The sequence below is a fragment of the Lissotriton helveticus genome, chromosome 7 (genome assembly GCF_964261635.1).
Source record: "Lissotriton helveticus chromosome 7, aLisHel1.1, whole genome shotgun sequence".
Taxonomy (NCBI): domain Eukaryota; kingdom Metazoa; phylum Chordata; class Amphibia; order Caudata; family Salamandridae; genus Lissotriton; species Lissotriton helveticus.
This window is the reverse complement of record NC_136068.1, coordinates 1535034973-1535048645: the sequence shown is the minus strand read 5'-3', so window position 1 is coordinate 1535048645 and position 13673 is coordinate 1535034973. Positions and strand designations below refer to the sequence as shown.

Genomic DNA, 13673 nt, shown 5'->3' with positions numbered 1-13673 from the left:
GTAAAACACACACCACGAAAACTAAAAGATGATCCAATCTGGATCTCATTAAAAAAAAGGAGGATGATATTTGGGGGGCACCATTAAACTAAATAAATATACATATATATATATATATATATATATATATACACACACACACACACACACACACATATATATCTATTCCCGAAACCAGTCGTGAATCACTGTACACAACTGTAACGGACACAAACAACAGATTTCGTTTTGAGATTTATTCAGCTTGGTCCACCATTATATACATACATACATACACACACACACACACACACACACACACACTTTTCAGAACGGTTCTCCCACCGTTTTCCTGCCCTCTTTTATTCGGCAAAAAGCGAGTGGGTGGGAAGCCCTCTTAAATCACAACTCTCCTTCACACCATCAGCAAAAAGATTTGCATACACTCCAAAGTCTTGTAAGCGAATGTGCACTCTCTGACCCGTGATCAAAGCGGTTCGGGTGTGATCGCCGCCAATAAAATTGCTCTTTTGCTCATCAGACCTTAGAGTGTGTATGAATCTTCTTGCTGGTGGCGTGAAGGAGGACCGTTGAATTGACAGAGCAGTTTACCTGTTTGCTTGAGCAGTGTCTGCCTGCGTGCCAGCGCAGAGGAAAACAGTGAGCGGGAAGTTAGTTCTATCATTTCCAAGATGATCTGGGATGACATCAAAACTTAAACATGGAGCTCCTGAAAAAGAGATTAAGGTTTCAGATCTCTTTCCTAAATCAAAGGGATTGTTAAAAACATAATGAAAACTCTGTTCAATTTATTGGAAGCTCTGCAACTCACATCTACAAACACATGCAAAAAGATTCAACCACCACCCAGAGTGCAAATTTGAAATGTTGCAGGCCAGATATTACGAACATTGTGTAATTTTAATACGTTAGTTTCTTCACCTGCTATTAGATTGGAATTTGGACTGATAAGCACCTATATTCAAGGCATTTCCAGAGTTTTATGCTGGGGATACCAGTTAAAAATAATTAATTTTATTCACTAAGAGGTTTCATGTGTAAGGAAATTATCGGTAGTATGGGGAGAAATACTCTTTAAATCAAGATTTCTCTCTGGCTCTAAAATTGTTTTGCGTTCAGGAGGAATCTGTGATTTCCCTCCCGCTATTAGAATTCAAATCCTCTGTAAAAAACGTAAGTGGTAAGATCAGCTTTAATAGTGATCGTGACTTCTGTAATACTAAAGAGAGACTAAAGATAATAGCAAAGACTAGTCCCCTGAAACTTCCTCAGAAATATTTAACTTGGAACTTAGATCATGGAACAAGATGCTGGTTCTTTTTATTTAGATTACATCTCCTACCTTTAAATGATTTAGAAGCACACTGGTCTCAGAATTCGAAACATGGAAAAAAAAATTCTGTGAACTGAATATCCAGAACTTGGATCATGTTTTGTTTGTTTGTCCAGCACTGGACTTTCATCGCCGTCGCTGGCTTAGGCCAATGTTTTTACAAAATGGTTTTAAGATGTAGTTTCTGCTTACAACTTTCTTTTTAATCCCAAAAATAAAGCAGTGTGTGAAAAATTGTTTAACTTTAAGGAATTTATGTATATATTTTAATTGTATAATTACCAAGTGGGATAGAATTTCTGAATCGTTGACATTCTTTGTAGTCGTTTTACCCTCTCCTAATTTCGAATGTATTTCGCATTGTTCTGGCTTCTACTCTAAAGGCTTTTTGTTGATCTAATTTTTAACCTTAAATTTGTAATTTTGCACCTGATCCTGTTGCTTGCTGTTTGCACATCTCAGGATATGCCCTGTTCTCTCATTTTTGGCTGCTATTTTCAAACTTTGGTCCATGAAGGTGTTCTACGGTGCCCCGGCTGCTCCCTAATTATTACTTCCACAACCCAAGATATGCTCTGCTTCTACAATGTTGGCTGCTAAATTCTAAATATTATCCTTTGATACTGCTGTTTCCTCATTGTTGGTTGCTAAATACTAAATGTTTTTCCTTTGATACTCCTACATGTTGAAAAATGTTGTATTCGGACCACCTTGTCATTCTGTATTTTTACATGGTTCTCTTGTATTTTATGTATTAATTGGTATGTATCCTTTTAAGTGGACCTCATTGGAGCTCCACAGCTTTAATAAACTGAATTGAAATGATGCATCTGAATTTGAAGATCTATTCAGTTTAGTTAAGGAAGGAGAGAAAACAGTTGTTCATTCTTTAATTGTTAAGGCGGCAGATTACCCCTGCTCCATGAAAGCTTTGCTGTGTGTGGGCAAGGCCAACAAACCACTGTGTCTACAATGGTCATTAAAATACTTGGTGGCTAGCTGTTTCTGTTAACTTAAACAAGTACGGGTACTGCCAGTGATTGAGGAAGTAAATAAAACTTGACAATGGTGCCCTGGCTGCCCTGTTGTGATAATGTGAACGCTCTGTCCAAGCAGGTTCTTCTTAAAAGAACCTTTACCCCACTCTACCTACACATAAAGAGCGAGTGAGCTAAAGATTCAACTGTTCGCAGTTAAGAGATCCTGTACAGGTCACCATGCTTTACACATCAATTGATTATGCACCATGTATTGATTAGTTTAGTATTGGCTGATAATGTATATTGGTGCATGGACTGCTAGTGCACTTTATTCATATTTGCACAACTATTAGTATAAAGCACACTAAAGTAAGTTTTTAGACCATTACACCTAATCAACAGTCTCAGATGGAGCCGCAAGGTATGGATTTTTGTCCAGAATACTGATTAGGCTGAAGTGTGGGACTAGTTCTGGTAGTTATTACATGATTTAACACATACTAGCGCTTTGGGGGATTTTTGAGCATTTATATTGTTATGCATTATTTATAGAGGTGCAGAATCTGGTTTTACACTTGATTACATGTACACAATGAGATAGTACTATATATTTTTTAAACTCCTATGATGTGTAAAAGTGTGTTTTCTCACCCCTGGTTAACTAAGCCTCAAATTGGGTCTAGCAGCCATCTTTTTCAAAATGGATGTCACCTTCGTCTTCCACCTGCACATTTCAATGTTTATTATTTCTGTGGCACACCGTCAAGCAGAATAATTTTTGTTTATTTTCATTCTCACTTTTCATGCTGTTCGCAATGAATCTTCTCCCTGGTTCAGCTACAAAACTGTTATTTAACTTCAAGGTCTTTCCGCTAGCTCACTGTTCATTCATAAAAGCTTGCTGTTGTTCATGTATCTAGTTTGTTCAACCAGCTCCGGGCAGCATAGAGTGGGCAGAATCAATATTCATGTAGTGAGATGGTGTTAGGATAATATGACATTTAATGAGACTGTGCTCTGATTTCATAAGAATGTAACTCATTTGACCATGCCACTACATTTCCTCAAGTTTTACTAATTTCCAATGCGTAAATAATGTATAAAAACTTTCGATTTTGGGGGTTAGCCGGAGCTTTCCTTAATGCTATGTACCCTGCTCATTTCCCCTTTTGTTTTGCTGCCCGCTTGAGGCTTGGAGAATTAAAGAGAAGTGCAGAATCAAAAATATTCTATTTGCTGTGAGCCTTCATGGCAATTATTCTGTACCACCTTTTAGATTTTTTTTATTAAATCCTTTTAACTATTTCGTTTATCTAGAACTCAGTTACTGAGCAGGCCTTTTTACTTTACAGTATTTCTGATTTTTTGGGTATGCTGGGAGGTACCTTACCTCGGGAACACATTGCCACATGAAACTGACTCCGATTCATCAGATTTTGGATGTTGTGTGGAGGTAAATTCTGGGGTGTTAAAATTGTGGGGTCCCTGCGCCTACAGTGCCAGTCTGTCATATTCAGATGCAATGCGTTACTGCCACTCTAAATAGCAGTTACCCAACAGTTCTGAGCAGTGTGCCACTTACATTTAAAAAATAAAAGTGTAAGAGCTGCGATACAGATTCAAAGTACCCACCACAATTGCTCCAGGCAAATTTACAGCCTGGGGCCGAGGAACAGGCCGTACCAGATAACAATGCCATTGTTTATAGCTGGCAACCCCAAATTGCAACAAACCAATAAAAGGTAATGAGAGGAAAGCTTGCCGGTAGTTTACACCATATGTAATTGCTCTGGGTAACATGCCTGCCCATCATTTTTCACACACAGTGCCACTGACACAGCTCCGCATATGAACAGTCCATCCCAAACTGCCAGGCAAGGCCTCCGCATATTGCAACCATGGCAGAATGCGCGCACTATGAAGAAGGCACAAATTTACGTCACTGTCAGACAAACCAGAATATAAATTCTTTGGCTATCAATTAGCACAAAATCCAGAACTTCAAAGTCCATTTCCTTTGTTTTACTTGCACCAAAAGGTTTCAGTATGATGTAATCACATTTGCACATGTTCACGGACTCTAATGAATATAAAAGTTTCAGAATTCTCGCGAAAAAGACTTCAGCAGAACTACACTTTGAGGAACATGCCAGGTACAGGATGCTTGTGTGTACCTTTAGCTGCTCCTCGACACTAATTATTTTGTTTTTATATCCTCCTGAAGTTCACAGTAATAATTTTACATGCTTACTTTCAAATCTCCTGACCATTATTGCCTCAAACAAAAAATTCCCTACTTGCTGCATGTGCGCTCCTAGAGCATCAGAATTATTCCAACAAGTAGTGCTCTCTCTCCTGCCACCGACATTACCCTCATCTGTACCAAACCATCTTTATCAGTACTTCTTTCCCAGCAAGAACACTATCACTAACACCTCCTGGCCCTACAGTGTAAAATCTTACTATCTGGAAGTATCTAGCCTTACCCTGGCAAAGCCGTTTGACCCTCTTCACCTCAGGAGTGCCACTCGCAGCATTTACCCATATCACACCTATTTATGATGGTACAACATATTTTTTCTTTTTCAAAAAGTTATACATCTCAGAAATGACATAACATATGCACACAGTAATCGGTCGTAAAACTATATTGGGCTAAAAGTACATATGGAATAACAAATACAAAAATTAAAACCTTTTGATGTAATACATACAAAATAGCTATAAAATTAATTTGCTGCACTCTTACAGAATACATTTCCTTACATTAATAGTTTTTGAGATAAAAAGGGCAACATTATAACACACAAAAGGTTCACTTAGTATCGCCAAATATTTCATAGCTACTTTGTGACCTAATATTCTGTGCAACAGGCATAGGTTTAAGATAAAACCCCGAGATTCTGATAAAATTTACAAAACAATAAAAAGTGCAGTGCGCTTTGTTTGCTTTGGTCATCGCAGGGGCAAAGAGCCACATCAGGTGGACGGGACTTCATAGTTGGAAAGGCAACTAAATGGTGCGCGATGCCACATCTCATTCTTACTAGCACATAGCAATGCTGCATATTAGTCACATATGATAAATAGCTATTTCCCCCTCCTCCAGGTTCAAAGACTTATTAAAGGCGAGTGTCGATTTGTTCCTATCGTCCATCAATCGTTGATCCAATTTACACTGAAGAAAGGTTTCTTTAATTCTCCTCTTAGTTAATAATAATACCTTTGTAGGCTCTGACCAGATAGATAAATTGAGCAGCCTGCAGAGGGAGGAGTTGATATACAGTAGCCAGGGGATACTTTGGGCATCATTCAAGGCTAAACAATCTGAAATGATTGTTCTGGTAAAACCAGTTTCTTCCTTAGCTCGTAGAGTTCCCACAATAACAGGTCTGGCCAAAAGAAGATCTTCTAAAAACTGTATGCTGACCTCATGATGTAAGATAGTATTTGATACAGAAGAAGGTAAGCATAATAAATGTTTTAAAAACAGGGCAGTGCTGTTTGCATAACCCCAAAGACCTGCCCCATATATGGCTGTAGTCACTCCTTTTGCTTTATATGTTGCAACCATTTTCATGATGGGTCGATTCCCCAATTTTGAGAAGAATTAAAAAATCCCTTACGAAGCCCTGCTAATTTTAGCTTTGATATTTAAAACTTGTTGTGACCGTTACCCATTGCCTGCAAATAAGATACCCAAATAGCAAAACGAATTCACTAAAACAATTGGGGTGCCATCAATAGCAAGCATTGGCATAGCCAATAGGTCTCGCCTTTGGGACCTTATAAGTGTTTAGCTGAAGCTATTAGCTTTGCCTCTCACCCTTCTACCTTCAACCGCACTATTCTAAACCCACTGCATGTCAGAAACTAGATGGACGATCACGATGTAAATCTAGTCTCTGAATATACTAAACCGGAGAAAAATACTGGCTTAATTTCCTCAATGTCGGCAGGGGAAATGTTTGTTTTCTACTCGGGACTCTTTCTTTGATGAGTGTTGAGCTTTCTCACAATCGAACTCCTGGTATGGCTGAGTTCTTGTTTAATGAGTAACAGCTTTCAATAAAAGATCAAATCAGAAACTGCGAAAAAGCATGAATATGCGCACGGTCAGCAAGAAAGCCGTGTTTGCATCATTTCAGCAACGTCACAAATAAACCGCTAATAGCACTTCAGTTTCTCTGGTTAAAAACTTCTAATGGCGCTTCAGTTTCTCTGGTTAAAAACATTTGGAGCTGCCTTCCTACTCCATTGCTTTTTTTTTTTAGTAAAAATGGAAATCATTAAAGAGTAATAGGTTCAGTATTTAAAAAAAAATGTAATTGATAGTGGAATTGAAAAAGTCTCTTAGTTTTCCTGGTCCAAACCAAAAAGGAATCTTCACAAACATCCAGTGGCATGAATATTGTGACTTTGTATACTATCGAAGAAATCTGTTAAGCTTTCTCTTTGAGGCTTGACAAAAGACATAATTAAAAAAATTAATTCAGGGGCACCTGCAGAATGTGAATTCACAGCCCCAGTAGAGCGCCTAGGATCCCCTCCCCCTCGTCACTTTGTAATTCATTCACCCACATACAGGCACAAGACAGGAGACATGGCCATATGGGAGCCTCGTCTCACGGGGGACGGGGCAGGGAGGGAGGTCCCATGAGACCATATGGCACTAGGACTCAACATGGGAAGCTACAGGCAAACACACCCCCAGGAGAAAACACAAATATCACGTGCACCCCGCGGAGAGAAATAACTGTGATAATGCAATAACGATATTTACAATAAGCGCTACACAATCACCATTCTAATTAACTTAACAGTACGCTAAACGATTCTATAGATGTCAATGTGGTGCCTTTTAACAGGAATCAGTGATAATATCTTTATGCTCCGAGGAACCCCATACCGCCAAGCTGAGCATTCCAAAACATCCTACAAAACAGAGGTGCATACGCTTGGCTGCAGGTTGGATCGACAAGATGAACGCTCACCGTTGAGATATGCAGTGAATTCCAGATCTAGCGTTTTACTCCATTCTTGCAAAAGCAGAGAAATTGAGTACCATGAAAGTGTCATAACAAACCCCGTAAGTTACAGTGCTTAGGAGTGCAGTTTGCCGCTTGTTCGGGGGGTTAAGCTCCCTTAGTCAATAGCGGACCATTGTAACCCATCCTTTCTCTTGACAGTCCCCAGCTCCATCTATGCTCATGCATTCTTGTTTCTCTTCAGGGTGGGTATTGTGTCTTTTTGTGGGTGGGTGGGGGATTGTGTTAGTCAGCCCACAACTCTGATGGTGGGGTGGTGAAAGTGGTATACCACCATTTTAACTTGCATCAGCAGATGTTGAGCATGTTGAACACGGACAACGGGAGGAGGGCTGGAGCAAAGCAAATGAGGGCAAAGGGAGGGAGGCGGGAGCACGGTTAACACAGAAAACAGGAGGGGCAGGAGCAAAGTAAAAGACAACAGGATTTTTTTTTTAAATCTGAGGCAAAAGAAAAAGTAGTACGGGTACCAAAACATATGGGCCGTATTGAAAGGATCTATGCAGCAGAGGCAAACACAAGGGCAGACACAAAACAGCTACAAGGTGGGACAAATGTACTATATTCACAAACCAAAACAATAGCTTTTAGAAGGACGGACTATATAACCAATCACAAGCAGTGGGTGTGGGGTGGGTGTCTTCTAACTTCGCAGAGAATTTACACCATGCCTCACAGAGCAGCGCATGTGCGCTGCCTCTAGGCTCGACCTAAATAACGATTTATGCTTAGGCCCACAATCTATGGAGAATGTTTTGGATTTGTTAATTACCATTTTCTTGGAGGTCATAACATCTGCGAAAGCATTCATCAGTCTCTGGAGGCCAACTGGGGTTTGTGCTAATAATATCGCATCGTCGGCATAGAACAGTACAGGTATCAGACGACCAGCCGCCCTCAGGGCGTCTGCCTGCACCGAATGCAGGTAATTATTTACCCTAACTTCGGACTCAAACAAGTTGTTGACACCCCCACCCACTATGCCGGGCACACGCTCGACCCAATCTTCACCTCCAGCAAGCACATCTCCTTCAATCACACCACAGCTCTCCATTGGACAGACCACAGCTGCGTTCACTTCAACTACAAAAAGACTTCGACCCACAACCACCCACACCCAATTCCCCGCAGAAACTGGAACAAAATTACCACCGACCAACTCTTCACATCGCTTCACCAAAACCCTCCTGCAAAATCATTGGACCCAAACCTTGCAGCCACCAACCTCACACAATGGATCAATAACAGCGCTGACGAATTAGCACCCTTGAAAAAACATCAAATCAAGCAAGGTAGCAAAAAAGCCCCCTGGTTCAACGACGACCTTAAGAAATCCAAGAAGTTCTGTCGCACCCTCGAGAAAGCCTGGAGAAAAAACCCAATCATTGACAACATGGCCACCTTCAAGAACGCTACCCGCAAACACCACCAACTGATCCGATCCACCAAGAAATCAGCATTCAAGGATCGACTCGACAACAATGCCTACAACAGCAAGGAACTTTTCAACATCGTCAAAGAATTTACCAACCCCACCCCCGGCACCAACGGCATCACTCCCTCCCAATACCTCTGCGACTCCCTAGCCTCATTCTTCCACAACAAAATCACTGACATACATAACAGCCTTGATAACCAATCCGGAGACCAGTCCACCCCACCCACCTCCGAACTAAAAGCCCCCTCCAACAACCTTTGCGCCTGGAACCCAATCACCACTGAGGACACCATCCGCCTGATGAACTCCATCCACTCAGGATCGCCAACCGACCCATGTCCCCACCACATTTTCAACAAAGCAGACTCCATTATCGCACCCCATATCCGAGACGTCATCAACTGCTCCCTCAACTCCGCTACCTTCCCGGAAAGCTGGAAACATGCCGAACTCAGCGCCCTTCTGAAGAAACCCACAGCAGAACCCACTGAACTTAAAGAACTACCGCCCCATCTCGCTCCTCCCATTCCCTGCCAAAGTCATTGAGAAAGCCGTCAACAGTCAGCTCGCCGCCTTCCTCGAATCCAACAAATCCCTCGACCCTTCACAGTTCGGCTTCCGAACCAAACACAGCACCGAGACCGCCCTCATCACAGCAACAGACGACATTCGAACACTACTGGACAACGGAGAAACAGCTGCCCTCATCCTACTTGACCTCTCCGCAGCCTTCGACACAGTCTGTCATAGCACCCTTATACAACGCCTCAGCAACGTCGGAATACAAGGAAAAGCATTGAACTGGATCATCTCGTTCCTCGCCGGAAGAACCCAGAGAGTCCGCCTCCCCCCTTTTAGATCAGAGGCCACCGAAGTCATCTGCGGCGTACCACAAAGATCATCACTCAGTCCCACCCTCTTCAACGTATACATGAGTCCCCTCGCATCCATCGCGCGCCAACACAACCTCAACATCATCTCCTACGCAGACGACACCCAGCTGATCCTCTCCCTCACCAAAGACCCAAACACCGCCAAAACCAACCTACACGAAGGGATGAAAGAAGTAGCCGAGTGGATGAAGAACAGCCGTTTAAAACTGAACGCGGACAAAACGGAAGTCCTCATCTTAGGTTCACCCCCCTCCGCCTGGGACGACTCATGGTGGCCACCGGCCCTGGGAAACGCACCCATACCTACGGACCACGCACGCAAATTGGGCTTCATCCTGGACTCCTCCCTCTCGATGACCAGACAAGTCAACGCCGTCTCATCATCATGCTTCAACATCCTACGTATGCTCAAAAAAATCTTCCGTTGGATCCCCACCGAAACAAGAAAGACGGTCACCCATGCACTGGTCACAAGCCGACTGGACTACGGAAACACCCTTTACGCCGGAACCACAGCCAAACTACAGAAAAAACTCCAACGCATCCAAAACGCCTCAGCCAGACTCATACTAGACATCCCCCGCCAAGCTCACATTTCCGGTCACCTGAAAGACCTCCACTGGCTCCCCGTCAACAAGAGAATAACGTTCCGTCTCCTCACCCACGCACACAAAGCCCTCTACGACCTAGGACCCGAATGCCTCAACACGCGCCTGTCCTTTTACACCCCCACCCGCCAACTATGATCATCCAATCAAGCCCTCGCCGCAATTCCACGCATCCATAGATCCACTATGGGGGGGGGGGGTGAGATCCTTTTCCTACTTAGCGGCCAAAACCTGGAACTCTCTCCCCACCCACCTCTGCCTTACACAGAACCACCTCTCCTTCAGAAAACAACTACAAACTTGGATATTCGATAAGCAAAGTACCCCCTCCCTCAAGCGCCTTGAGACCCTCTGGGTGAGTAGTGCGCTATACAAATGTTAAACTTGAACTTGAACTAATATTAAAAAGGGATAATAATATTGGGGCTAACACGCACCTTTGCCGAATATCTCACCCCACTTTAAATTTGGTCAAATATCCCCCCTGGCTCCAAACCGAACGTTTCTAGTTAGGTTCTCATAAAGACGGGAAAAAACACAATGATTGGCCTGGGAGCACCCAGGGAGATTAGAGTTGGCCAAAGTAAAATATTGTCGACCAAATCATCGGCAAAACATATAGCCCTAGTATATTTAACAATTTGAAGCCCATTCCTCCAATCTTACTAACAGGACTCTACTCATTACTTTCAGGGTGTAGTCCAGGAGACAAATAGGGCAATTATTTTTTGTGTCTGCTTTATCCCCTTTTTAGGTCTCGCCTGGCGTGAGCAGCGAATGCGCTGATCTCACCTTGCGAAGGCTTCTTGGAATCTATACGATTCCAGAAGCTCGCATTCTGCTCCGCCCGTGTTTTGCATTGGTGCACGTCATTTTGCATCACCAATTATGCAAAACCGGGTGTTACGATTGTCCAGGAGGCTTTTTAGTCCCTCCTGGTTACCACCCTGTTCACTTTTGGCCCTGCCTCCCCGGGATTGGATCTTTTACTTGCGGCGGGAGACAGGGTCTCTTAATTAGCTGCTAAGAACTTTTCTTTTCTTTGTGAGCCACTCTCACTGCAGGCACAACGTATTTTTTTTTTTTATTAACGGAGCATAACGTTTTAAAATTTAAACGCAGTACTGGGCTGTACAGAGCCCCATTGCTGTGTGTGCGCTACATGAACCGATATAATAGGCTCTTGCTCTACAAGGTCTGCTGGCTGTTTGTTTAGCAAATTCATACAGAGCAAACTGAACTCAAGAGTAGTAGAGACCTTTATAAGACACCCAGTTACATTACACAAGAGCACATTCACACAGGAACACATTGCCTTTTAGAAGGCACAGGAGATTAACTAATTTGCCCAGAATCACACATTGGTAAGCCAACGCCGTGACTCGAACAACCCTAGCTTCCGCACGCGATTATCAGGCGTGAGTAATCAATTATTCGCACGCAATCATCATCATGCGTGATTAATCAATTAATCTCCCCATGGCCCCCTTGTTTACTAAAAACGGGGTGATAAGGAACAGTCACATGCGCCATAAGAAGGTATCACCCCGTTAAATCTGTTTCGTGTTCTATCTACTCTCCATTTTTTGTTTCTAATATTCGGCCTCTAAGCTCTCCCATGTGCCCCCTTCGAGATCCTCCCCTCCTTCCGCATTCTGCCAGCACCCTCCTACCCAATAGTTGTCCACCACCACGTCCACCACCATGCCCACCGCCACCATGTCCACCACCACGACCACATCCACCACGTCCACAGCGTCCACTACCACCATGTCCACCGCCACCACGTCCACCACCACCATCACGTCGTTCACCACCACGTTCCAACACCACCACCACCACGTCCACCATCACCACCACCACGTCCACCATCACCACGTCCACCACCACATCCACCACCACCACATCCACCACGTCCACCACCACCATGTCCACCACATCCACCACCACCACCATGTCCACCACATCCACTACCACCACCACATCCACCACCACCACGTCCTCCACCACCACCACCACGTCCACCACCACCACCACGTCCACCACCACCACCACATCCACCACCACGTCCACCACCACCACCACGTCCACCACCACGTCCACCACCACCATGTCCACCACCATGTCCACCACCACGACCACATCCACCACGTCCACAGCGTCCACCGCCACCATCACGTCGTTCACCACCACATCCACCACGTTCCAATACCACCACCACCACGTCCACCATCACCACCACCACGTCCACCATCACCACGTCCACCATCACCACCACCACATCCACCACCACCACGTCCACCACCACCATGTCCACCACATCCACTACCACCACCACCACCATGTCCACCACATCCACTACCACCACCACGTCCTCCACTACCACCACCACATCCACCACCACCACGTCCTCACCACCACGTCCACCACCACCACGTCCTCACCACCACGTCCTCACCACCACGTCCACCACCACGTCCACCACCACGTCCACCACCACGTCCACCACCACGTCCACCACCACGTCCACCACCACGTCCACCACCACGTCCACCACCACCCGAGACAGGTAAAGTGTCACTGGAGGGCAGGGGTAATAGGAGTGTCAACCCCAGCTGTACATGGGACATTTAAGGATGCATGCGAGAAGACGGGAATAGGGGCTAGAAGTATTACACCAGACCCAAGATACATTTTGAAGAGGCGCAATGTCACAGGGGCTCCTGTAAAAAGAACGCGCAGCATCTCTACCTTACAGTGACATACCTGCACGAACCACTCACTCAAAACAAGCATTGGCATAGCCAATAGGTCTCACCTTTGGGCACTTATAAGAGTTTAGCCATGCAACACTTGATGTTGTTGCACCAAGGATATTGTGCTGGATAACTAAACATTTATAAGGTCCCAAAGGCGAGACCTATTGGGTATGCCAATGCTGGTTTAAATATGGGTACAATAGTAGATATGCCCCAAGAAGATCGGACCGTATCTATTACGGCTGTATTAAACACCAAAGGATAGGCCCCCACAGGTCAGGGGCAGATTTAAAAACGTCTACTGGGTCACTACCCGTCCACTTGATTCTTACTCCGTTTACCCTGGTGGGTTAATACTATTTACTATTTGAAATCAGGCCTGCCTCTGACCCCAAAAGAAGGATAATGTAAGTAGATTGTGGTCGCTAAAAATTGGAGGGTACAATACTGGGGTTACTACACATATGGTTAGCAGAGACAGACACCAATACGTGATCTATATTGGAAAATGTGTCTCTCCCGGTAAATGTTGGGGCTAATTCTCCATTGATATCATAGCCATGCCAAAGTAATTGACAGTCATATTTAGAGATAGAGTACAGTGCTTCACCATT

The 13673-nt window shown here is 44.1% G+C and overlaps 1 protein-coding gene across 1 annotated transcript in view; it reads right to left on the bottom strand.

The window, feature by feature from the left end:
- GRWD1 (glutamate rich WD repeat containing 1) overlaps nucleotides 1-13673 on the bottom strand; it is a 52574-nt gene that overhangs the window by 27930 nt on the left and 10971 nt on the right. The window contains exon 2 of the mRNA XM_078654975.1: nucleotides 592-709. Coding sequence (XP_078511101.1) covers nucleotides 592-709 — 118 coding nt within the window. The remainder of the gene's footprint in view (nucleotides 1-591; nucleotides 710-13673) is intronic.